Genomic DNA, 24,770 nt, shown 5'->3' on the forward strand with positions numbered 1-24,770 from the left:
ATGAACCCCCAAGCACATTGTAGTGTAATGGTTAGAGTTGTGTTTTTTTTTTTTAAATAATATTTATTAAGAGTTTAAAGATTACAAAAAGAAAAAAAAAAGAATTAAACAAATCAATATAATACAATACAAAAACAGAAACACTACATAGAACATTGAATTAACAAAACAAAACAAGAACAATTAAAAACACTTCCAATATTTTCAAACTTAGCTTTCATTCACTTGTTTCATTGACTTCCTCATGCCTCCCTTTTTGTATTCCACTTCAGTTAACTGTTTCAGCAATTCCTTTCCATCTTCCTCTGTTTTCTGTCCTGTAATTAATCTTAACATATTCTAACCTTGTTTTTTCCCCCCCTTTTAATACATTAGCAATCTATCTGTACTTAGTTCCTTATAACATTTCTGCCAAAGCCAAATAACTTCATTCCACCATTTTCCTAAAGCTCATTAATTTTACAGTATTTCTGTAAATAATCTTTAAATTTTTTCCAATCTTCTTCCACCGACTCTTCTCCCTGGTCTCGGATTCTGCCAGTCATTTCCGCCAATTCCATATAGTCCATCAGCTTCATCTGCCATTCTTCCTGGGTGGGTAAATCTTAATGGTTAGAGTTTTGGACCTGGGAGACCAGGGTTTGAGTCCCCACTCAGCCATGAAGCTCACTGGGTGACCCTGAGCCAGTCACCATCTCTTAGCCTAACCTACATCACATTGTTGTTGTGAGGATGAAATCATAGAATTGTGGAGTTTGAAGGGTCATCTAGTCCAACCCCCTGCAGTGCAGGGGTCTCAAACGAAGCATCACTGACAGATGGCCACCCAACCTCTGCTTAAAAACCTCGAAGGAAGGAGAGTCCACAACCTCCAGAGGGAGACAGTTCCACTGTCAAGCAGCTCTTAGTGTCAGAAAGTTCATCCTGATGTTTAGTCGGAATCTCCATTCTTGTAACTTCTACCTTCTGTGATCTTACATGTATTGCCTTAACTAAGTGGTGTGCAATTGGTTCAGTTTCTTTGCAGGGCTCTAGCCCTGATTAAAATCTGTTGCTTTAATTTCTTAAGGTGTGAATTCATTTCTTTAATGTACTGATTAATATTTTCAGCCCTGCTGATCAGTAATATTCAGAAACTACTTTATAAATCCATGATGCTAACATAAAGGGATGAACTGCAGCCCTTGTTTCCTCAAGGTGAATTGACTTTTTGTATACCTAGAGAGGTGTTTGTCGAGAACAGGAAAAATGTATCAGATTTAGTTATAATTTATATGGATTGCTTTTATGTTCTAATTTTATTTTATTGTATTGTATTCAGAAAAGGTTGAAAGCTGCAGAAGCAGAAAGCAAGCTAAAGCAAGTATATATTCCTAATTAGTAAGTGCCTGTTATTATATATATTTACAGATGGAATGCAAATATTATAGCCATTCTTACTTGTCTTGCAAACTTATGTATGTGAATTTTTAACCACGAAATAGATGTTACATTCTCTAACAGGGCAATCCAATGCATGCCTACTCTGAAGCAAGTCTTATTTTCTTCAAGGGGTCTTAATCCCATGGATGTGTGTACAGGACCGCAGCATAAATTTTGTAATGTTTGTTTCTGCTAAAAAGCTACACTTGTCTCAAACCCTCAACCAAAACAGCTTTGATTCTCCTAGGGATCCCAAGATGGATTGTACAAATGCAGGCTATCATCTTTTGTGAGACAGGGCATTGTATTGGTTCTGTACTAAATCGAAAATGAAGCTATGGTTAGAGGAAAACAAGATTTTGATCCATTGCTGTACATGGGTGAGAGGGTGTTTTCATCCCGTCCCAGATGTGCACAGGGCTGGGCTGTGTTTGCGACAGTGGCTTCACATTTTAAACCACTAATGTGAACATTCTATTAGAGATTCAGGTAGGTGGCCGTGTTGGTCTGATGCAGTCGAAATAAAATAAAAAAATAAGAAAATTGTCCAGTAGACCAACTAAGTTTGTTCTGGGTATGCACACTTCTTCAGATACCCGAAGAAGTGTATCTGAAGAAGTATGCATGCACACGAAAGCTTATGCCCAGAAAAAACTTACTGTATTTTTTGCCCTATAGGACACACTTTTCCCCCTCCAAAAATGAAGGGGAAATGTGTGTGCGTCCTATGGGGCCAATGTAGGCTTTCGCTGAAGCCTGGAGAGCGAGAGGGGTCGGTGCGCACTGACCCCTATCGTTCTCCAGGCTTCAGGAAGCTAGCTGCAAGCCTTGGGAGCCCAGCACGACTTCCCGCCAGGCTCCCAAGGCTTGCGGACAGCAGCCTGCAGCCCGAAACTCGGGGAGCGCAGCAGAGCGCACCCCGGGCTTTGGGCAGCTCTCCGCAAGCCTTGGGAGCCTGGTGCGACTTCCTGCTAGGCTCCCAAGGCTTGCGGACAGCAGCCTGCAGCCCGAGGCCTGGGGCGCGCTGAGCAGCATGCCCCGGGCTTCGGGCAGATATCCACAAGCCTGGGGAGACCTGTGGGAGTTCCTGCCGGGCTCCCAGGGCTTGTGGATAGCAGCCTGTTCTGGGGGCTGGGGTCGGGGGAAGCTCGGGCTTCCCCCACCCCAGCCCCGCGCCTGGGGGAAAAATAATTTTCCCCCCCCTTTATTTCCTCCCCCCCAAAAAACCTAGGTGCGCCCTATGGGCCGGTGTGCCCATAGGTAGTTGGTCTCTAAGGTGCTACTGGACAATTTTTTAATTTTTTTTATACTATTAGAGAAGAGCATAAGGAAGGACTGCTCTTCTCTCGCTCTCCCTTACTCTCATGCAGGGCTACAAAGGCAGACACCAGCCAGAAGCTCTTGACCTTTGGGAAGGGAAAAGAGGAAGAACTAAGCAGGAAAATAACACGGAAGGGGAAAAGGTATCCAGGAACTTCTGGCACGCTCGGGCTGTTACAGGTTCAGACATTGAATACATTAGAAAAGAATGGAGTGGCTCTTGAATGATGGTTTCCAAACACACAAAGCTTGTTTTAAAAAGCCTAGTGCTGTCCTCCATGAATTTGTCTAATCCTTTTTTAAGGCCACCCAAGTTGGTGGTCAGTTCCACAGTTTAACTAGGTGCTGCATGATTAATGTCAAGCTTACTGATCAGTAGTTACCTGGTTCTTCTTTTCCCCCTTTTTGAAGATGGCTCAGAGCCCAGGGAATTGGTGGTGGGACACTGAGGAGAGGTCATAGGGAGAGACTTGTGGGGAGGAGCTGGATGTTGAAGGAGCAACAGGGTTTAGTGGGCAGGAAGAGACAGGGAGCAGCAGTTCAGACTCCAAGGCTGAAGCAGAGGAGAGGGGGTCAAGAGGCTGCAGAAGAATCCATGGAGTCTCCCCCTCCTGCTGTGACAAGCTCCCCTTCCCCTTGGTATCCCCAAAATGCACAGAATGATGAGGAGGACAGAACAGAGGCCAGAGGTGCACAGACACAGCTTGAGACTGCTTGGGAAACATCTGGGAGAGGAGAAGCCTTAGAAAGGATGGAAGGCAGGGACCTTCAGTCCTGACAACTGCTCCATAGGAGCAAGACCTGCTGGGAAGCGTTGCTGAGTTTTATGCTGTTTCCTTGAATAAAGAGTCAACTTCACTGACAGCAGAGCCGTATGTCTTTTGTACTGACCTGCGTCTGACTCCAGCCCTGACAGTTATTGTTATTGCTTCAAAACTAAAACTCAAATTCAGGAATGAAGATAGCTATTGGTTTTTCTGTAAATTGTTGATCTTCTGTCGCTCCTTGAAAAACGGATCATGTATTTAATATGCTATAATGTAACATTGGTGCAATGTTTTTATTTATTTATTTATTGCATTTATTTATATCCCACTCTTCACAAATCTTTCCAGGCCAGGTTATAGGAAACATTAAACAATTATCTTTTTTTTAAAAAAGCACAAATAATGAAAGCCAATAGAATCATTTCCAAAGTACAATTGATAATATAACTCCTGGAAGGGAGGATATTTGCATTTTGTGAAGAACAAATAAAGTTTGATAAAAATAAACAAACAAATGTGATACATTGTTTTGCTGAGATGTAGATGAAAATTCAATAATGCCTGTGGAACTTTAAACCATGCCTGTGCAAGTTTAAACTGCATGTATAGCTTTTAGACACCTGTTACTTCTCATTTATGTAGTTCTTAAACCGTTTAGCACTAAGAGATTTGACTGGGGGATTGACAGTTTCATTTTGCAGAAGAGGAGGGGGACTGGGTATACTACATTCTTCTCCAAGTTAGTGAAAATATTTTATGTTAGAACTACTGTATTAGAAATGGGAGATACTCAATATTTATTTACCATGTCTGAAGTATCAGAAGGTTGCATGTTCCCTTGGTTGTTGGCATCCGTCTGTCTCAGGAGACAGTGGAAGAGTGTGCCTTCAGGGATGAAGTCAACCCATTGGAGAGTTACAGCACCTGCTGTGGCTGTATAGGCCGATAACAGGAGAGACATGTTTTGTTGCAGCGGGGGCAGGTGAAGGCGTCTGGTGGTGCTGATGGCATTTCTTCCCATAAACTAACCACCCATTTCCTGTTTTTCATTTCTTTAAGTAACAAGCCAAACCCCAACCAGATCAATGTCAATAATATCAAGCCAGGAGTGGTAAATGGTACAGGAGTTCAGACACAGAACACGGGAACAGGACGAGCCTGCGAAAGCTGCTATAGTAAGTGATTTGTGAATGTAGCCCTGTGTGCAAGAAAAAGAAGCCCATGAGGGGATGCAAGTCCAGTCTTATGTGCCCTTGTCTTTTTAGAGTAGACACATACAGTCATACCTTGGAAGTCGAACAGAATCTGTTCCACAAATCTGTTTGACTTCCAAAACGTTTGGAAACCAAAGTGCGGCTTCTGATTGGCTGCAGCCAATCAGAAACCGCAGAAGCCCCGTCAGACGGTCGGGTTCGAAAGAAAGTTCGCAAACCGGAACACTCACTTCCAGGTTTATGGCGCCCGGGAGCCAAAACGTCCGAATACCAAGGTGTTTGGGATCCAAGGTACGACTGTACAGTGGTACCTCGCAAGACGAACGCCTCGTAAGACGAAAAACTCGCAAAATGAAAGAGTTTTTCGTTTTTTGAGTTGCTTCGCAAGACGGATTTCCCTATGGGCTTGCTTCGCGAGACGAAAACGACTTGCAAGTTTGTTTCCTTTGTCTTGCGAGTTTGTTTCCTTTTTCTTAAAACCGTGCATTCACTTCGAGGAGCAACTCATAGCACGTGGTGTGGTAGCCTTTTTTGAGGTTTTTGAAGACTTTGGTGATTTTTGAAGTTTTTCCAAAGTCTGTGCTTCGCAAGACGAAAAAAATCTCAAGACAAAAAAACTCGTGGAACGAATTAATTTCGTCTTGCGAGGCACCACTGTATTTTAAATCTGTGACTCAGGGCCAAACACTTACCACCACCCCTCTTGTCCTGCTTCCTGGAGAAGCCTGGCTTGTTGACTGTGCCACATTGCTAAGAGAAGCACCACTCGGACAGGAAGTGGTTGTATGATATGGGACTGGCCGTATCACCATGTCCCCTGGCATCATTTGGTGCAGTAATGGAGGAGACTAAGGACAGGGGGGTTGCCATCTGAAGCCAGGAGAAAGACCACACTCAGACAGAGGAAGCTGAAGATGCTAGAATCCCAGCATATCTATACCCTCAAAGCAAGCCTGGCAGGTGCAGATTCCTCTTAGGGAGAGCATATGGAGATTTCTAAATCTGACATATCTGGGACCTGAACTGAACTGGCAACCCTTATCACAGAATAGGTGAAGGTAAAGGGACCCCTGACCATTAGGTCCAGTTGTGACCGACTCTGGGGTTGCGGCGCTCATCTCGCTTTATTGGCCGAGGGAGCCGGCATACAGCTTCCGGGTCATGTGGCCAGCATGACTAAGCCGCTTCTGGCGAACCAGAGCAGCGCACGGAAACGCCGTTTACCTTCCCGCCAGAGCGGTATCTATTTATCTACTTGCACTTTGGGCTTTCGAACTGCTAGGTTGGCAAGTGCTGGGACCGAGCAACGGGAGCTCACCCTGTCGTGGGGATTTGAACAGCCGACCTTCTGATTGGCAAGCCCAAGAGGCTCAGTGGTTGAACCCACAGTGCCACCCGTGTCCCTTTTATCACAGAATACTATCAAGCTATTGATAATGAGAGGATACTGAATGAAAAGGAGGTTTTACCTAGGAGCAAAGCTTTGGCATAATTTCTTAACTTGTTTAGTTTCATTTATATGTATTTCTTAACCTCGAGTGGATCACAAAGTGCCCACAGGGGAATACATAATCTAAATCAGTAGGGCTTGGTCAAAATTGGGTCAGGAGTGTGGAACTGGCGGAAATGACTGGCAGAATCCGAGACCAGGGAGAAGAGTCGGTAGAAGAAGATTGGAAGAAATTTAAAGATTATTTACAGAAACATTGTAAAATTATGGAATGTTAGAAGGATGCTGGAATGAAGTTATGTGGTTTTAGCAGTAAGGTTATAGAATTAGGTAAAATTGGATTATGAATAGGTGAGAATGTAAAGTTACAATATATTAAGATAAATTACTAAGATAAAAGCAAAAATGGAAAGGATTTGCTGAAATTGCTAATTGAACTAGAATACAAAAAAGGGAGGTGTGAGGAGGTCAGGGAAACAAGTAAATGAAAGATAAGATAGAAGGTTTGATTCGTTTTTTAATTGTTTTTATTTTTCTGTATTCTGTATTTTTTGTTTTCTTTTTCTTTTTCATTTTTGTAACTTTTTTGAAACTTTAATAAATATTATTTAAAAAAACAAAAACCAAATCGGGTCAGGAGTGGGCAGAGTTCAAACAATTTTTTAACTTGACAAACAAGCACAACGCTCTTGCTTTTCTTTCGTAAAGCATCCTTCTCCTTCCCCTTCTCACTCCCTTTTGCTGAGGAGCTATAGCAGGCTTTTGACCTCTGTACATGAGATTCTCAGGTCAGGGTTCCTTACTCCATTGCCCAGGCTAGACACTGAAAGATTTCCCAGCCCATCGTCCCATTTTATACCATGGGGCGGTTTCTAAAAAGAAAGGAAAAGTATCCCATCTCTAATGCTTTCAAGTGCTCACTTTTGTCATAGAGCAGCTAGTCCAGGTTTTAAAAAAACCACAGCCAAAACCACACCCATTGTGTCACTGCTGAATTATTTGCTTCATTGATAATTATCTGAGGTGATAGATGCGCCTTTAGAAGTAATATTGATTTATCCCAGCACACACCTTCCAGACGGTGGTACCACGACTCCACAGTGAACATTGCCTTCAAATTATAAAATTGGTGCAATTATCTTGCAAATAATTATTAATGGGATGGTTGCTCACCTTCTGTTCTTATCTCACCAGTACTATGAAATAGCTTCTAATCTCTTTATATACCAGTTTGCTGAGTAAACTCACAAGGCGAGTAGTGCTAAGAAGGTAATCTTCCAGAGCATTATGCTAAAAATAGGGAAAATCGTCTTGCGAAGCAACTCAAAAAACGAAAAACCCTTTCGTCTTGCGCGTTTTTCGTTTTACGAGGCATTCGTCTTGCGAGGTACCACTGTAGGATAGCTGCTTATTTCCTTAACGTCTGATGGGAGGGCGTTCCACAGGGCGGGCACCACTACCAAGAAGGCCCTCTGCCTGGTTCCCTGTAACCTCACTTCTCGCAATGAGGGAACCGCCATAAGGCCCTCGGCGCTGGGAAGAGCCTTCTGAAGACCAATGCAGTTTGTCCTGCAGGTATGGAGGGGCGGGGCGGGGAGTATTGCTAGTCAACCCGGGAAAGATGCAAATGGCACAGATTGAGCAAAAGCACTTGCAGAAACTGATCCCCATTTCCAGAACAAGCTTAAACGTATCATTTTCTAAATGTGCTATTAAAATTAAGATATTAGTATGTTTCTGAACACGGCAAAGTACTTTTCCTATTATAATACAAAAGTAAGCCTTTCTTGCCATATACTGTAAAAGCAAGCTGCTGTCATACATTGGAAAGCTAGGTTGTTTATCTTTTGCAGTGGCAAAGAGTCTCAACAGATACGGCATGCAAAGGAGTCCTAACTGATATCTGCTTTTGCTGTTCCCAGTGACGCAATCTCACCAGTGGTATTCTTGGGGTCCTCCTAACATGCAGTGTCGTCTGTGTGCATCTTGCTGGACATACTGGAAGAAATACGGAGGCTTGAAAATGCCTACACGGCTGGATGGAGAACGGCCGGGGCCAAATCGAAACAATTTGGTAGGCACATTCACCATATTACGTTAGTAAATCAATCTGCAGTTCACCACTGTGGTTCCTTAGGCCAAAAACAAAAAGATGAGGCAAGGTCTAAGGTGGACCAAGGTTCCTCACAAATTTTCCTTTTCCCAGAGTCCTCACAGTGGACCCTTAAGGAACAATGGGAGCCCCAAGTTTGCCATGAAAACGCGACAAGCTTTCTATCTCCATACCACAAAGCTGACCAGACTCGCCAGACGATTATGCAGGGACATCTTGCGTCCGTGGCACGCGGCACGGCACCCTCATATGCCTATCAACAGTGGAGCAATCAAAGCTGAATGTGAGTCTTTCTCTTCATAATTGCATGATGTCAGCTTACATGCCTGACAAGAGCTTATGCTATCAGAATTGTAGTAGTAGTTGAGTTGAGTTCAGTTCAGTTCAGTTCAGCTGAGGGAAATGGGATCTAAAGAAACTAGGCAAACTCTGACTCTCTTGACCTCTCTATGGTTGAGAGGTACTGGGGTAGCAGAAGGAAGAAAAATGGGGGAGAGAGTAAAATAGCTTGTCAAGCCGTTATAATGCTATAATATGCTCACAATTGGTGCTGGCAGCCCTGTAGCACAGCAGTGAAAGATAGGGGTGGGTGAAGAAAACTCCTCAGTTTGTCCTCACCAAGCCAGTTTGTCCTCACCAAGCCTGCAGAGAGCTAGTGTGGTGTAGTGGTTAAGAGCAGTGGACTCGTAATCTGGTGAACCGGGTTCGCTTCCCCGCTCCTCCACATGCAGCTGCTGGGTGACCTTGGGCCAGTCACACTTCTCTGAAGTCTCGCAGCCCCACTCACCTCACAGAGTGTTTGTTGTGGGGGAGGAAGGGAAAGGAGAATGTTAGCCGTTTTGAGACTTCTTCGGGTAGTGATAAAGCGGGATATCAAATCCAAACTCTTCTTCTTCTAAAAGTACATTGCAAGCTGGGCAAGAGTACTTTTGTTAAGGGCTGGGAATATACTCCCAACATTGTGATTCAGGCCTAATTTGTATTAAATATTATTTTTTGTGCATTCCTTTTGTAGATTTCCTTTACATTGAAATGCTTCAGAAAACTCTGGCTTTGTTGTCAAGAAGGCTGTCTGTTAGGTTTTTTTGTTGGCATGTAAATGAAGTCTTATTTGTTCCAATATTGTCTTCAGGTGCATCTCGTTTACCAGAAGCTTCAGAAGATTTGTTGCTATTAAAACATGTTGTCAGAAAACCTTTAGAAGCAGTACTTCGGTATCTAGGTAAATAGACTGCTGACTCCTATACATGCATTTTGGTGACTTCAAGTATAATATTAAGGTAAAGGTAAAGGTACCCCTGCCCGTACGGGCCAGTCTTGCCAGACTCTGGGGTTGTGCGCCCATCTCACTTAAGAGGCCAGGGGCCAGCGCTGTCCGGAGACACTTCCGGGTCACGTGGCCAGCGTGACATCGCTGCTCTGGCGAGCCAGAGCCGCACACGGAAACGCCGTTTACCTTCCCGCTGGTAAGCGGTCCCTATTTATCTACTTGCACCCGGAGGTGCTTTCGAACTGCTAGGTTGGCAGGCGCTGGGACCGAGCAGCGGGAGCGCACCCTGCCGCAGGGATTCGAACCGCCGACCTTTCGATCGGCAAGCCCTAGGCGCTGAGGCTTTAACCCACAGCGCCACCTGCGTCTTGGTGGCTTTTCATTTTCAGTGTTGCTAATACTGCTTTTGTCAGAACTGTTTAAAACTTATTTTCTGTTTGAAAAACGTGTTCTTCCCATTTGCTATTGCCAGTATAATATTATTCGCTAGCAAAAAGTGCCATATTTGACAGGCAGAAGAGGGTTAACCCAGTGTCCCTTCCCATGCTACCAACTCTGTTTCACCAGCTAATTCTGCCCACACCACAACATTGGCCCTAACTTTAATTTTCTCCATAGGAATAAACGACATTTCGCTTGTATGGGAGAAAGTCATGGGATGCCCATAATATACAGATTGCACCTTACCACTATTGATCCCAGTCACTAAGCCAGCAGCCCTTGTTTGCATGTTCCCTGGGTTGATGCTTTTTCTTGCTCATGCTAGATGGAACAGAATGTCAGGATATAAATATCATACAAATTGAAGGATATAAGTGACAATGAGAGAGAGAGAACCACAGGCAAAGAAACACAGATCTTGGAAGGACACCCTTGTTTTCAAAAGCTTTATTTCTCTCCTTAATATCTGCACATGAGGATGTCTCTTTCTTGGCCTACGTGTCTATGCGCTGCTTCTAAGGCAACTGTAGGGTCTGATTCCTGATTCAGCCTCTCTCACCTGCATACATATTTTGTTCTTTTTAAAAATGTGGCACCCCTCTTCTTCCTGCTTTATTCATGACTGGGTCAGAGTTGGGTTTAAACAAAGGAGTCTGCCACTGTCCTTTGTAATATGCTCCTAATATGCTGTTCTCACCATACAGAATCTCATCCCTGCTCTCTGAAACCTGATCCTGCTAAGAGTTTGTCTGGCTCCCTCAACAGTGTGCCTTGTGCTAAGTTTACGCCAGTGATTAACCATGGATCTCCAACGATCTTGGGAAAAAGAAACTACGAACAACAAAATGGGATGGATGGTAAGTATTTTCTGGTGCTAACGTGTTGCCAGTGTTTGCAGGTTAATTTTTAAGTCTGCAGGACTAATTGTCTTGGTGGCTTTTCATTTTCAGTGTTGCTAATACTGCTTTTGTCAGAACTGTTTAAAACTTATTTTCTGTTTGAAAAACGTGTTCTTCCCATTTGCTATTGCCAGATAGTGCTTCAGAGCTTTCCTCTTTTTGAATATATAGAAATAGCTATAGCTTATCCACCCTTAAATACTTCTGATCTTTAAAATCTAGCCTAGGGAAAAAAAAAATCTAGCCTAGGATTGTTTAATTCATCAGAGAAGAAACAAGGTTAGTAGTGTGGAGAAAGAGAGCACCCAGCACATTTAGACTTCATTGTGCTGATAGTAGTTGAGAATCCTTTTCTCTGCTGGAAAAAAATGTGTTGCTTTTAACTATATACAATTTGTCTTAACTAAAATATGAAGGTGGGAAGAAACTTATGTCTAGAACAATGTCCCACAAAACATGGAGTACTGACTCCTTTACACAAACATAAATGTGCCTCCCCTTATTTGCTGGTGGCTGCTTTTAGCATGATCTGCTTGCAGGTGTTACAGAGCAGATGCATGAGAATGCTCTGGCCAAACAGGCTTGAGTGGCCAGACGCCCAAAGGGGGCCTTTGGTATGTAATATGCGGCACACTTTTTGTAAGTTTGACTAGTGTTGAACATTGCGAATGCTTTAAAGTAATCTGCAATAGTTCTAAGAGAAATACTGTAGTGCAGTGTTTCCCAACCTTGGGCCTCCAGCTGTTTTTGAACTACAATTCCCATCATCCCTGACCACTGGTCTTGCTAGCTAGGGATGATGGGAGTTATAGGCCAAAAACATCTGGAGGCCCAAGGTTGGGAAACACAGCTGTAGTGGACTCTGCCCTGACGTGCAGCAGGGGGGGAGATGCCACGGAAAGCAATTTTAATGTGTAAGTTTGTTACATTGATTGATTGATTTATAGATTGATGAATCACTTGATAAAATTGATTGCTAAAACACCCCAAAACTATTTAACATCCAAATCCTATATTAAATCAAGTCCAAGTCCAATACAGACTAGGATAAAAAACTGCTTAAAAACTTTGTTGAAAAAATTAGCTATCCAATGGAAGGTGCTAAAAGGATTGACATCAGTATAGCATAGCGAAGCAAAATTCAGCTGAATTCTTTTCACAGAATTGTAGAGTTGTAAAGGACCCCTGGGGGTCATTTAATCCAATGCAGGAATCTCAACTGAAGCATCCCTGACAGATGGCCACCCAACCTCTGCTTAAAAACCGTCAAGGAAGGAGAGTCCATCACCCTCCCAAGGGAGACCATCCCACTGTCAGATAGCTCTTACTGTCAGAAAGTTTTTCCTGATGTGTAGTTGGAATTTCCTTTCTTGTACCTTGAAGCCACTGGTTTGGATCCTACCCTCCAGAGCAGGAGAAAAGCTTGCTCCATCTTCTATGTGACAGCCCTTTAGATATTTGAAGATGGCTATCCTGTCTCCTCCCAGTCTCCTCTTTTCCAGGCTAAACAGACCCAGCTCCCTCAACTGTCCCTCATAAGGCTTGGTTCACAGACCCCTGATCTTCTTGGTCGCTCTCCTCTGCAACTCTCACCACAAAATTTCCAGTTATTTAAGAATGTGGAAGGACGCGGGTGGCGCTGTGGTCTAAACCACTGAGCCTCTTCGGCTTGCCGATTGGAAGGTCGGAGGTTCGAATCCCCACGATGGGGTGAGCTCCCATTGCTCAGTCCCTGCTCCTGCCCACCTAGCAGTTTGAAAGCACGGCAGAGTGCAAGTAGATAAATAGGTATCGCTCCGGGGGGAAGGTAAACGGTGTTTCTGTGCGCTGGTCTGGTTTCGCCAGAAGCGGCTTAGTCATGCTGGCCACATGACCCGGAAAAACTGCAGACAAACATCGGCTCCCTTGGCCAGCAAAGTGAGATGAGTGCCGCAAATCCAGAGTCGTTTGCGACTGACTAAACTGTCAGGGGTCCTTTACTTTTACCTTTAAGATTGTGGGAGTTGTTGAACGTTTCCCCCCCCAACCATACAACCATATCTTCTATCTTAGATGTGCTATCCTGTTAATTTTTTTGACAAAGCAAGCAAACACCTGCACAGATAACATGTCATTTGTTTAAGTTAAGCTTGTGAAATAATGCAAATCTGATTGTTGATCTTTATGTTCACTGTGTTCTACCAGGCCCCGTGAAGAAGCGCCTTTTAATGCCAGGCAAGGGTAAGACTACGGAGTTGTTCTCGGCTTGTGCTTGGACAGTGTAACCTTTTCTCGATTCATCTGCTGACTTTTCAAGTTTGCTTCTTTGTGCTTGTGACCACCCATTTCGTATTATGTGTACATGTTGTTTTTGTGACTTGTAAATACATCGCCTCCCTTCATAGTTTCCCATGCGGTATTAACCCACCATTATCAGTTTAACTGCAGCTGATAAAAATATCCCGATTTAGCAACCCTTCTGACATACGTTTGAGTTTTGGAAGGTCTCTGGAGGAAGGGTTTTTCATGATTAGAGAGCGGCCACCAAATCCTTCGCTGTACACAACCTTTTGCACAGGGGTGGGGAACTGTTTTTTCGACTGAGGGCCACATTGCCCCAGTTGAAAGCTGTTGGGGGCTGACCTGGACCCAAAGTGGACAGGGCCAGACACGGGCATTATCACATGCTGCTAACACACAACCAAATGTGTACACGCACATGCAATCTTAACATATGCACAGACATGCACAGTTAATACAGGGCTGCATCTTCTCCCCTGCTCCTACTACAGATTTTTTAAAACCCTCCTACTGAAGCCAAGAGGAGCCTCCCCCCCCTAAATATGAAGCAGTGGGGTCCAAATGTAAAGCCTAAATGTGGAGCAGGGTGGAGAGGGCGGTTGCAGATGCAGAGATAAAGTTTAACCCTTCCTTACCCAGCTGCAACTTTCCCAGTGCTGCCTCTCACTTAAACAACAATGGTAGGTTTTTAAAAGCCTGACTGTGGTGCCAAGATAAGGAGGCTTTGGGCTGTATCTGGCACACAAGACTGGTCGTTCATCACGCCCGCTGTAGTTTCTTGGGAGATGTGGTAGCTTCAGGCAGCAGTGATATTTTCTGAGGTGTGCAATGCCAAAATTATTTAAGACTTTATAGGTGAAGAGCAGCAGCTTGAATTTTGTCCAGAAGAAAACCTGTATAGGTGGAATTCTGCCTTGGGTGACTGTTCTGAGATGTACATTTCAAAATAAAGAGTCTCGCAGGAGGATAGTCCATTCTAGTCTGTTGCAGGACAGCTTAGCAAATGCACTAAAGCACCAGCTGCCATGGATTCCAGTGTACTTCGCCTGATGCATGAAGATTCATCCTCAGCTGGCAGGAAGGTGTGCATATAGGTTTAGAAAAAATGTAGAAAAAGTATAGTAAGCATTAATTAAGCTTCCATTCTTAACAGCTTTAATCAGCAGCTAAGCTGTGACTCATCTTGGTATGCGCTTCAGAAGAAGTCTTCATTTCTTTCTATCAAGAGTGTGTTGTGGCAGCAAAGCCTCAAGCAGTACGAAGTGTAATTGTTTTCGCCAATAGGCAGCGTATGGCATAATTGCAGCCCGATGATGCAGTAGCCCTATAAGGCCGAGAAATGCATTGACTACGAAAGGGATTGCTTCTCACTTTAGGTTGGAATAGAATACACTCATCATGATTACCTTAGTCGGGCCTCGATTCTGTTTCACTGACTAAATGAGGAGGGAGGTGAACAAGGTCTCATAGAATCAGAACTGGAGAGCTGGAAGGGACCCCCAGGGGTCATCTAGTCCAACCCACTGCAATGTAGAAATCTCTGCTAAAGCATCCAACCTCTGCTTGAAAACCTCCGAGGAAGGAGAGCCCACCACCTTCCGAGGGAAGTCCGTTCCACTGTTGAACAGCTCTTATCATCAGGAAATTCTTCCTGGTGTTTAGTCAGAATCTCCTTTCTTGTAACTTGAATCCAGTGGTTCAGGTCCTAACTCTCCAGAGCAGGAGAAAACAAGTTCGCTCTTCTATGAGAGCCAGTGTGGTGTAGTGGTTAAGAGCGGTAGACTCGTAATCTGGTGAACCGGGTTCGTGTCTCCGCTCCTCCACATGCAGCTGCTGGGTGACCTTGGGCTAGTCACACTTCTCTGAAGTCTCCCAGCCCCACTCACCCCACAGAGTGTTTGTTGTCGGGGAGGAAGGGAAAGGAGATTGTTAGCCGCTTTGAGACTCCTTTGGGTAGTGATAAAGCGGGATATCAAATCCAAACTCTTCATCTCCTCTTCTTCTATGTGACAGCCCTTGAGATATTTGAAGATGACTGTCCCATCTCCTCTCAATCTCCTCTTATCTTATCTTGAATTGCATAAACTCATTTTTTAAACTTTAGCCACCTTTTGTGCAGGAGGGATATGCAACTCAACATTCGTTTAAAAAGAATTAATTAGAAATTTATGCACGTGCACAGTACCACAAAATATCAGTCGTATAGAGGAATAGCGCTAAAATAATAAAACGGAAAGAGCAATCAGTTAAATTCTTTGAGCAGGTGTCTCTTTGACATCTGAAGGACTTGGTCCAAGTTCCACGATCAAAGAAGATAAGGTGGGCATCTACTAGGAGCAGAGAAGTTTTATTCTTTACAGTTCAAGATCCACGCCTGATGGACTTTGGGAGGTCATTTTGCATTGTGGGGGCCATACAAAAAAAGGAGCCAGCTCCTAGTAGCTGCTCACCATCGATTCCTCAGCCGTGGATGGATCTATGGGGGAGAATATTTGAATGAGAGATCCTTAAGATACCCAGATGCCGAGTTTAGGGCTTTAAATTTTAAAACCAGAACTCACCATCAAATTTTGTGGTCTAATGCCTTCTGCATATGCTAGGCATGAAATGAGGTTACCTCCAGAAAAAATGGAGTTTTGTATACTTAAGCGTTGCCACCAGTATGGGAAAAACAAAAAGACCCAAAATGGCCTGACATAAGATCCGTGTTTCTATAACCAATGGAACATTGAGGGCAGCTGAGTATATTCATTCATTCATTTATTTCATTTATTTTATTAGTTTCTATACTGCTCATCATCTGAGGATCACAGGGCGGTTTACAGTATCAGTTGTGGGAAGCCCAGTAACTGAGTTACTGGCAAAACTAAGCCCTTTGTAGTCCAACTGATTATATCAGAAATTGGGGGTTGTCCAGTAGCATAATTTAGGACTAGCCTGTAAGGGAGTGCAAGGGAGCACCAGCTGAAAATGCACACTCCCTCCTTGGCAGCAGAGCATAAAGGAAAACAGGAAGCAGCAAAAAAAAGTTTAAAGTTGATGGAAGTTTAGCAGCTGGAAGAGGAGGCGAGGGCAGTACAAGATGTTCTGGAACATAACTGGGGCCATCCCATCCCATCTGGGCAGCAGGATCTACACGGACGGCACATCTGCCCCCCCCCCCAAGGGAACGCATTGCCTTTCACCACTGCTTTGGCAGAGGCAGCTGTGATGCTCTTCTTGAAGGCTGAATCTGTGGCCTCTGCTGCTGCCACGCACAGGCGCACCAGCATTGCAGTGGCCATCCTATGTCCTGTGCCTGAGCTATGGCGAAATAATTGGGAGAAGGGGCAAGATGGCACAGGCTCACTGAGGCTCCAGCCGATACTGGAGCTTAAGCAGGGTGGAAGGTACTGTTACAAGGGAGGAAGCTGGAGCTGAGCGGGGCCAGGATGTATCACAGCTGAGCCTCTTTCCCTTCCCCTCTCAACCAGATGTCCTGCTTCAGTTCTGAAGACAGATTTTACTTCCACAGTCAAGACAAAGGCTGCCTCTTGCAGAGACTTAGATATGTTCAGCCCAGGGAAGAAATTTGAGCTGCACATCCATTGGCAGGTTTGGGGTAGGGAGAAGAGTCTCAGGTGAAAAGCAAAGTTCCCAGGGAGATTCATAAGGGGCAAGGCAGTTCTAAGATAGTCTGGTTCCAGGCAGTTTAGGTTTTGATCAGCATTCTGGCTTCGCCTGCATTCAACCGTTTGAGCAGTGGGCATTGTCTTTTGCTTGAATCTCGTACATTGTCTTGTACCTCTCCTGGGGCCACCAGAAGTCCCTGGATTGTTGTTGTTGATGGATTGTTCTGTACACTCTGAAATGCCGCTCCGTTTTTGGAGCAATCCATCAGCACACCAAGAGATGTCAAAATCTGCCCAAGGAACTCTGTTCAGTCCACGTTGTTTGATCTAGCCACTAGAGGACAACTTGCTTAGCATGGATCTGTAGTGTGTGTGGGTTTATCAGAATGTTGTCCAGGTTGTAAATCGTGAACTGCTGGAACACTTAAGAGGTGTTAAGGAGGATCTAGCAGCCTGAGTGTGTATTTGAAGTGGCCGTAGCAGGTTTGGAAGGCCATTTTTCATTCACCATCATGCTCCTGTGATCTAAATCAATATATATGGCGACAGGATGTAACTGGCCAAACAACTGTTGGATGAGAGGCAGCCTGTGGTCTTCTTTAGTGCCTGATGCAGAGATGTAATTCTCCGGATCTTGCTGCTGGAGATATCCTTGTGTGAGATGCTAAGGATCTGATGAACTCCTCCTGTCCAGAATGGGGCTGTATCACCAGCCAAACATCACAATATAGTGATACATTGGGAGGTTGAAAAGTGGAGGAACAAGCTGCATTGGCTCCGGCACCTTGTTAATTCTCCTTGACCTCTTAGTTGTCTTTTGATACCATCAGCCATTAGTTCCTTCTGGAGCGGCTGTTTGAGTTGGGGGTAGTGGTTTCCAGTGGTTCTGGTCCTACTTGGATGGTCGTTCCCAGAGGGTGATGCTTGGGGAGTGCTCTTCAGCACCGTGGAGCCTTCAAGGTGGAGGTCCTCAGGGCTCAATTTTATCCCCCATGCTGTTTAACATCTACATGAAACTGCTGAGAGGGGTTATCTGGAGTTTTGGAGTTTGGTATGGCAGTGGAGTTTTCTTGCCTCAGTAATGGACTGGATGAGAGCCAATGAAACTCAATCCAGATAACACAAAGGCACTGTGGGTGGTTCCCTAGACCAGATGGCTGGGAGATTGCCTGCTCTAGATGGGGTTTCCCTCTGAAGGAGCAGGTATGTGGCTTGGGGGTCCTCAGTGGTGTTGCATGCCTTCCATCAGCTTTGGCTGGTAGCCCAGCTGCACCCCTGTCTGGACTGGGACAGCCTAAGTTTGGTTGTCTATGCTGTGGTACCATAACCTCTAGGCTGGATTACTGTAATGTGTGACACATAGGACTGCCTCTGAAGATGGTTCAGGAACTTCAGCTGGTACAGAACTTGCAGCCAGGTTGCTCACCAGGGCAAGACGGTTTCAGCATATAACCCCAAACCTAGCCTGACTGCACTGGCTACCAATTAGTTTCTGTGCTGGTTTTGACCTATATAGCCTTAAACAGCTCAGGGCCACTATACCTCAAGGACCGCCTCTCTCTCTGTATGAACTGACCTGAACCCTGAGATCCTCCTCTGAGGCCCTTCTTCGTCTGGAGGGTGGCAGCACATGAATGGGGTCTTTTCTCCAGTGGCTCCTTGTTTGCGGAAAGCTACCTCAGAGAGGTTCATCTGGCACATTTGTTATATATCTTTAGGTACCAGGCAAAACCATTCCTCTTCAACCAGGCCTTGGGCTGATTAATAATCTACAGCCTTTAAAATGTGTTTATAGGAGAGGGAGCTTTTGTTTTGTTTTAACTATTTATGTTGTGCTTTTATTTTGTGAACCACCCTGAGATCTTTCGATGAAGGGCTGTATATAAATCTAATAAACAAATGCATACATACCTATATACCTAAATAACTGTAGCTGTGGAGAACTGCTACTTCATGGGCCCCCAGAGGCATCTCACAAGACACTGTTAGAAGAGGGATGCTGGATTAAATAGATCTTCCATCCTGGGAAGGGCGTATATTTGCATCAGTTGGTAGGTTGCTTTGTGACTTGCCATAAATTGGCAAGGCTCCCAATTCTTTGACAATAGCAAAAACAGAAAGGCTCCCAGTGAAACCAGGAATAGATGGTTGTGCGAAAGGAATGTGAACTCAGTTCTGGTACTAAACACCTTCCTTATGACCAAGGCACAGACTGAAACACAGTAAAGATTTCTGCTCCACTCCCCAAACTTTTTTTTTTTAGAAGTAGAATCCTAGAATCCTAGAGTTGGAAGAGACCCCAAGGGCCATCGAGTCCAACCCCCTGCCAAGCAGGAAACACCATCAGAGCACTCCTGACATATGGTTGTCAAGCCTCTGCTTAAAGACCTCCAAAGAAGGAGACTTCACTGATAAACCACATATAAAACTGATTTTATGCCCAACCAAGAGAGAGAAAACTATTTTTAAGAGGGCAGGAGTTGGATTATTAATTCAGATCCCTCATTTAACGATGCCTCAGAGAGAATGGCTCAATGCCTGCCTCCTTTTGAGGCTGCCTTGCAAATAGCAGGATTTTCCCAATGTTTCCCAGAGGAAAATGTCAGTCTCTGTTAAGCTGAGCTGAGCCAAACCTCAGCATGTCAGATAACTAATGGTAGGCAGGCTGGTTGGTTGGCCGGCCAGCTGGCTTGGCAGGTAAGGAAGCCAACAAGTGCTTTCCTATAACTTCTGCACACTTTCTCCTGCTGCTTTCATTGCCATTAATAAAGATGGACAGTATATTTAAATATTTTTGCAATTATTTTTAGATCACTTAAGGAGCTAATCTCATACATTTACCAAAGAAAGCAAATGTGAAAGCGTTTCCTGTTTTGGAAAGTGAGTCATTTTCAAACATTAGCCATGCTGTTTTTATTTTTTGTGCTTTCTTTCTTTTTATTTTTCTCTTTGGAAAAGCAATGGTGTCTTACGAGCTCTATTCTCTTTCCTGTTTGTTAGGTCTGCCCAACCACGGACAAACCAGACAAATGGTAAGAGAATGTTCATCTAAAAAAAGATACAGTAAACCACCATCCCAAGCAGAAAGCCCTAAGGCAGGGGTAGCCAATGTCGTGCCCTCCAGTTGTTGCTGGACTACAACTCCCATCAGCCCTAGCCACCACGGTGAATGGTCAGGGATGATAGGAGTTGTAGTGCAACCTCTTGAGGGTATCTCATTGGCTACCTCTGCTCTTAAGGTGCACTTCTGCCACTGCTTTTCTTAGCTCTTACTGCATTCTTTTTTTAATTAAAAATGGCTCTGTCTATTAAAACAAGGAAGGAACCAAATAAACAAGGAAGGGACCAAATAAAATGATACACTAAAATGGATAAGCACCTTTTGTTTGACGAGATCTTTATACCTAGAAAACATTTATGAAAGTGACCTGGGCAAAGTGTTCAGCCCACATATTTTTGTAAGTTTTGTGGGGGGGGATGTCCCTCCCCCAAAATCGTATTAATTTTTATAGAGTGGGTGGTTCTAATTTTTCAGGGGAGGGGGGATCTTATCTTTAAAATCAAGGTGACCAAGGCTTTTCTTCCTTCCACTAACAATTGCTACAATTTCAAGCAGTGGCAGCCCAGTGTCATTCCTAAGTAGGAATTCCCAGGAAATTATGTTATGACGTAGAGCTTGCTCACCCATAACACTAAGGCAAACCGTAAAGGGACCCCTGACCGTTAGGTCCAGTCGTGTCCGACTCTGGAGTTGCAGTGCTCATCTCGCTTTATTGGCCGAGGGAGCCGGCGTACAGCTTCCGGGTCATGTGGCCAGCATGACTAAGCCGCTTCTGGCGAACCAGAGCAGCGCACGGAAATGCCATTTACCTTCCTGCTGGAGAGATACCTATTTATCTACTTGCACTTTGACATGCTTTCAAACTGCTATGTTGGTAGGAGCAGGGACCGAGCAACAGGAGCTCACCCCGTCGCGGGGATTTGAACCGCCAACCTTCTGATCGGCAAGTCCTAGGCTCTGTGGTTTAACCCACAGCGCCACCCGCACCCCAAGGCAAACCATGGATTAACACAAATGCACATGTTCACGGCCTCTTTATTCATTCTCTGGTCCTTGCTACTGCTACATTGCTGTGGACTAAGCTGTGGTTTGACTTAGTGTGTCATCTGAAACCCGAACCAGATATACTATATGTTAGTTAAAAAGGAGAAAAATACCTAGTATGGATTTGGGTTATTTAATAAAATACTAGAAAGAGGAGATTTGCCTAAATCCTGGAAACCAGACAGAGTAGTTGTGCTGTTCCAACTGAGAAAGGATTTAGGCTCAGAAAGACCCATAAGCTTAATTAATCAGGAAATCAGCAGTATTGATAGCTAGGCTTAAGTCCATAGCTCATTATTTATCAGAAGAGGAGGCACTTAGCAGATTCTGTGAGACAGGTGTTAAAATTTATTTGCAGCCAGCAGATCATTATAACATTTTAAACAATTAACAATAACATCAGTAAAAAGTCACTTTAATACAAATGAATTACACAGAATTATAATACTGAAAAATATATGTATCAAGCAACCGTAATAGTTCAAATAAGGATGGCCATATTAAAAAAAACCTTTCCGCTTGTCTCATGACTGACACATTGGAGCCCTGAAGGAAAGTGATCATAAGAGTCAAAGCAGATACAAGGGTTGGGCTGTAAAATAGGATATATTACGTCTCCTAGCCACTTGATAAAAACTACAGGAAAAAAGGACATGAATGCTACCCCAGCATTGTTACAAGGGAAACATCTATTGTTCACTGAGGTTTTATTGTATCTGCCGTCTAATAAATTAGAAGGGAGGGCATTCAGCCTTGGCACAGAGAAAGCTTTCCTATAATTCAGGGGAATTTTTTTAGGGGAAGTTTGGTAACCCCAATGACTGAGGGGAGCAGGGTCTCTATGCAGTAGTTTTTAGTTTTTTCATAGAATTGTGGAGTTGGAAGAGACCACTAGGGTCATCTGGTCCAACCCCTTGAAGCTCTTTGAAACCTATATCCAAAATCCTCTGTTTAACTACTGATTTGGCACCCTTTAGGTCAGGGGTCAGCAAACTTTTTCAGCAGGGGGCTGGTCCACTGTCCCTCAGACATTGTGGGGGACCGGACTATATTTTTTTTGGGGGGGGAATGAACGAATTCCTATGCCCCACAAATAGCCCAGAGATGCATTTTAAATAAAAGGACACATTCTACTCATGTAAAAACACGCTGATTCCCGGACCGTCCGCGGGCCAGATTTAGAAGGTGATTGGGCCGGATCCGGCCCCCGGGCCTTAGTTTGCCTACCCATGCTTTAGGTTCATGGTCAACAGGTAAGATGGTTATAGATCTGTTGAGGTGAAGGTGTTAAACATCATTCTCATACGAGGCCAGTATCGGTATTCTCACTGAATGCCTATAAAGACTTTGGCAAGGTGCAATAGGCCTTTCTACCTAAACCACTGACTGAGATAAATTTTGGAGCCAAATTTGTTATTGACTATGGTGGTGGAGGTTTTAGGAGAAGCAATTTACAGATCAAAGGAAAAGCTCACAGTGTCAGTATCTTTGCAGAGCCTGCCCTGAGCAATCTGAAAGAGGAAATTAAGGAACCTGGAAATCCTCATAGCAGGTCTAGATGCAAACGAAGATAAATCAAATCTGTTTCAGCACCCCACAAGCCGAAGTTGGTGAACTTTGGAAACATTCAGGGCTACAAATACAACAGCATTCTCAAGTTTTAGGGAATAAATATCATTGTGGGTTTCAAACAGCCGAAAAAAGGAAATAAAATATTGATCCAATAATGGAATAAAATAACTCTTTTGTAATAGAGGAAGATTACTACCACCAAAATTACATTACAGCGGTACCTCGAGTTACAAACACCTCAGGTTACAAACACTTCAGGTTATAAACTCAGGTAACCTGGAACAGTTACCTTGAGTTGAGAACTTTGTCCCAGGATGAGAACGGAAATCGTGCCGGCGGCAGCAAGAGGCCCCATTAGCGAAAGCATGCCTCTAGTTAAGAACAGTTTCAGCTTAAGAACGGACCTCCGGAACGAATTAAGTTCGTAACTAGAGGTACCACTGTATTGCCAAAAGTTATTTTCCTGTTTCATACACTACTGATTGAAATTTCCTCTGACAGGCCTTTGCTGCTGTTTTAATTTTTAATTAACCAATTAACAGCCACTTTAATTAGCTGTATTTTTATTTCTAAATGATGTTGTATGTTTTGATGTTGAACATCTCCCCAATGTTTTGTGATTTTGTGTTATAGACATGCTTAAATAAATAAATAAATAAATAAATAAATAAATAAATTTCTAGGATGTGATTAAAAGTGGAAAGGAAAGCTTATGGAGTTTAGTAATTCTGGCAAAAGGTCCAGATTTTGTGTGTGTGTGTGTGTGTGTGTGAGAGAGAGAGAGAGAGAGAGAGAGATGCATATGAGCTGTGTCCACCTATAACAGTTTACCTGGGATTGGGGAATGATCTCATTTGTTATTAGACAGCAACAATACTGTTGGCGGTTTGAGCAGGACTGGGAAATCACAGCTGACTTCCCACATCAAACATGAGGTTGTCAGGTGCACTCCCTCTAATTTTGTGTAATGCACGTTTGTGGCTGGCACCCACAGCACTTTCTCAAAATTTGAAGTGTGTCCACAAGTCCAAATAGGTTGCCAACCCTTGGAGTATACTACTCAAATGGTTATTAAGCCTAATTTAGAATCATAATTACATCACACGAGTCTCCATGGAGCTCACTTTCCTTCTTTGAAAACTATCCCTTTTATGTCTGTTATGCTCTGTTCTTTCAAGGATTAAAAATTCCTTTTTGAGTTCTGGGGAAGGAAGCAATTGATAGGGATTTTACCACTGCTTGTCTCATCATTACTTCCTTTTTCAGACTATCCTCAATTCATCCATCTACATAAATCTCAATATTTGGGCTAGGCTGCACACAGAATCAGAGATCTACATGTGAGGAAGCAACCTATTTCTGAAGCTAGACTAACGGAACTAATGTGAGAAAAGCAAATTGGTTTCAAAAAATAGCAGACTTTACACAAACAGTATTTGCCACAAGTGGAGCATGATGGCCACGTACAGTGGTGCCTTGCAAGACGAAAAGAATCCATTCCGCGAGTCTCTTCATCTAGTGGTTTTTTCGCCTTGCGAAGCAAGCCCATTAGCGGATTAGCGCTATTAGCGGTTTAGCGGCTTTTAGCGGCTTAGCGGATAAGCGGATAAGCGGCTTAGCGGCTTAGAAAAAGGGGGGAAAAGGGGGGGGAACCCGCAGGAACTCGCAATACATTTTTGTCTTGCGAAGCAAGCCCATAGGAAATTCGTTTTGCGAAGCACCTCCAAAACGGGAAAACTCTTTCGTCTAGCGAGTTTTCCGTCTTGCGAGGCATTCGTCTTGCGGGGCACCACTGTACATTATTTGAGCATTTTGTATTTATTCCATGAGGGCCAAGAGTGTGTCACCTTTCCAAAGACCCAACCGTTTGAAAACAGTATGGGAATCCAATATTTGGGTCAAAGCTGGGAGAGAGAAGACTTGGAGCAACCTGCCCATACAAATGGCATCAGCCAGAAATTGGCGCACCGAGCACCTCTGTGAAATTGCATTACATGAATGGCAACATATCTTTTGTGCTGAAGAGGGTATAGAATCTGAGAATCTTTCACTTCTGGGCTTGTCCACTAGGTCAAGCTGTCATCGAGCAAATATTACAGCCAGATCCAATGTTTGCACTCCTTTTCTGAACTCTGACCAACAGTTCTTTCATAATAATTTTGTGTTAATGATGTTAGCTACTACTTGCAGGGACTCTGGCCCAGTTCTCTAATCTGTTCTTTTTTTTTGAATTTGCATTTTATTTATTTGTTAACATTCTTATACTACATCAGTAAACATTGTCATATTACATTACAGGACTTACT

The 24,770-nt window shown here is 43.8% G+C and overlaps 1 protein-coding gene across 5 annotated transcripts in view; it reads left to right on the forward strand.

Annotated features, from left to right (window-relative positions):
* The window catches only part of MTA1 (metastasis associated 1), a 68,279-nt gene that overhangs the window by 34,910 nt on the left and 8,599 nt on the right, over positions 1-24,770 (forward strand). For 2 of the 5 annotated variants that reach the window (XM_079983538.1, XM_079983541.1), the window contains 8 exons: positions 1,322-1,380; positions 4,569-4,684; positions 8,096-8,247; positions 8,380-8,569; positions 9,419-9,508; positions 10,702-10,854; positions 13,081-13,116; positions 19,788-19,819. In XM_079983538.1, coding sequence (XP_079839664.1) covers positions 1,322-1,380; positions 4,569-4,684; positions 8,096-8,247; positions 8,380-8,569; positions 9,419-9,508; positions 10,702-10,854; positions 13,081-13,116; positions 19,788-19,819 — 828 coding nt within the window. Of the gene's footprint in view, positions 1-1,321; positions 1,381-4,568; positions 4,685-8,095; positions 8,248-8,379; positions 8,570-9,418; positions 9,509-10,701; positions 10,855-13,080; positions 13,117-19,597; positions 19,668-19,787; positions 19,820-24,770 lie in introns of all 5 variants that reach the window. The other 3 variants (XR_013840657.1, XM_079983539.1, XM_079983540.1) reach the window with 3 other exon arrangements.

The sequence above is a fragment of the Podarcis cretensis genome (assembly GCF_951804945.1).
Source record: "Podarcis cretensis genome assembly, chromosome: 7".
Lineage (NCBI taxonomy): Eukaryota > Metazoa > Chordata > Lepidosauria > Squamata > Lacertidae > Podarcis > Podarcis cretensis.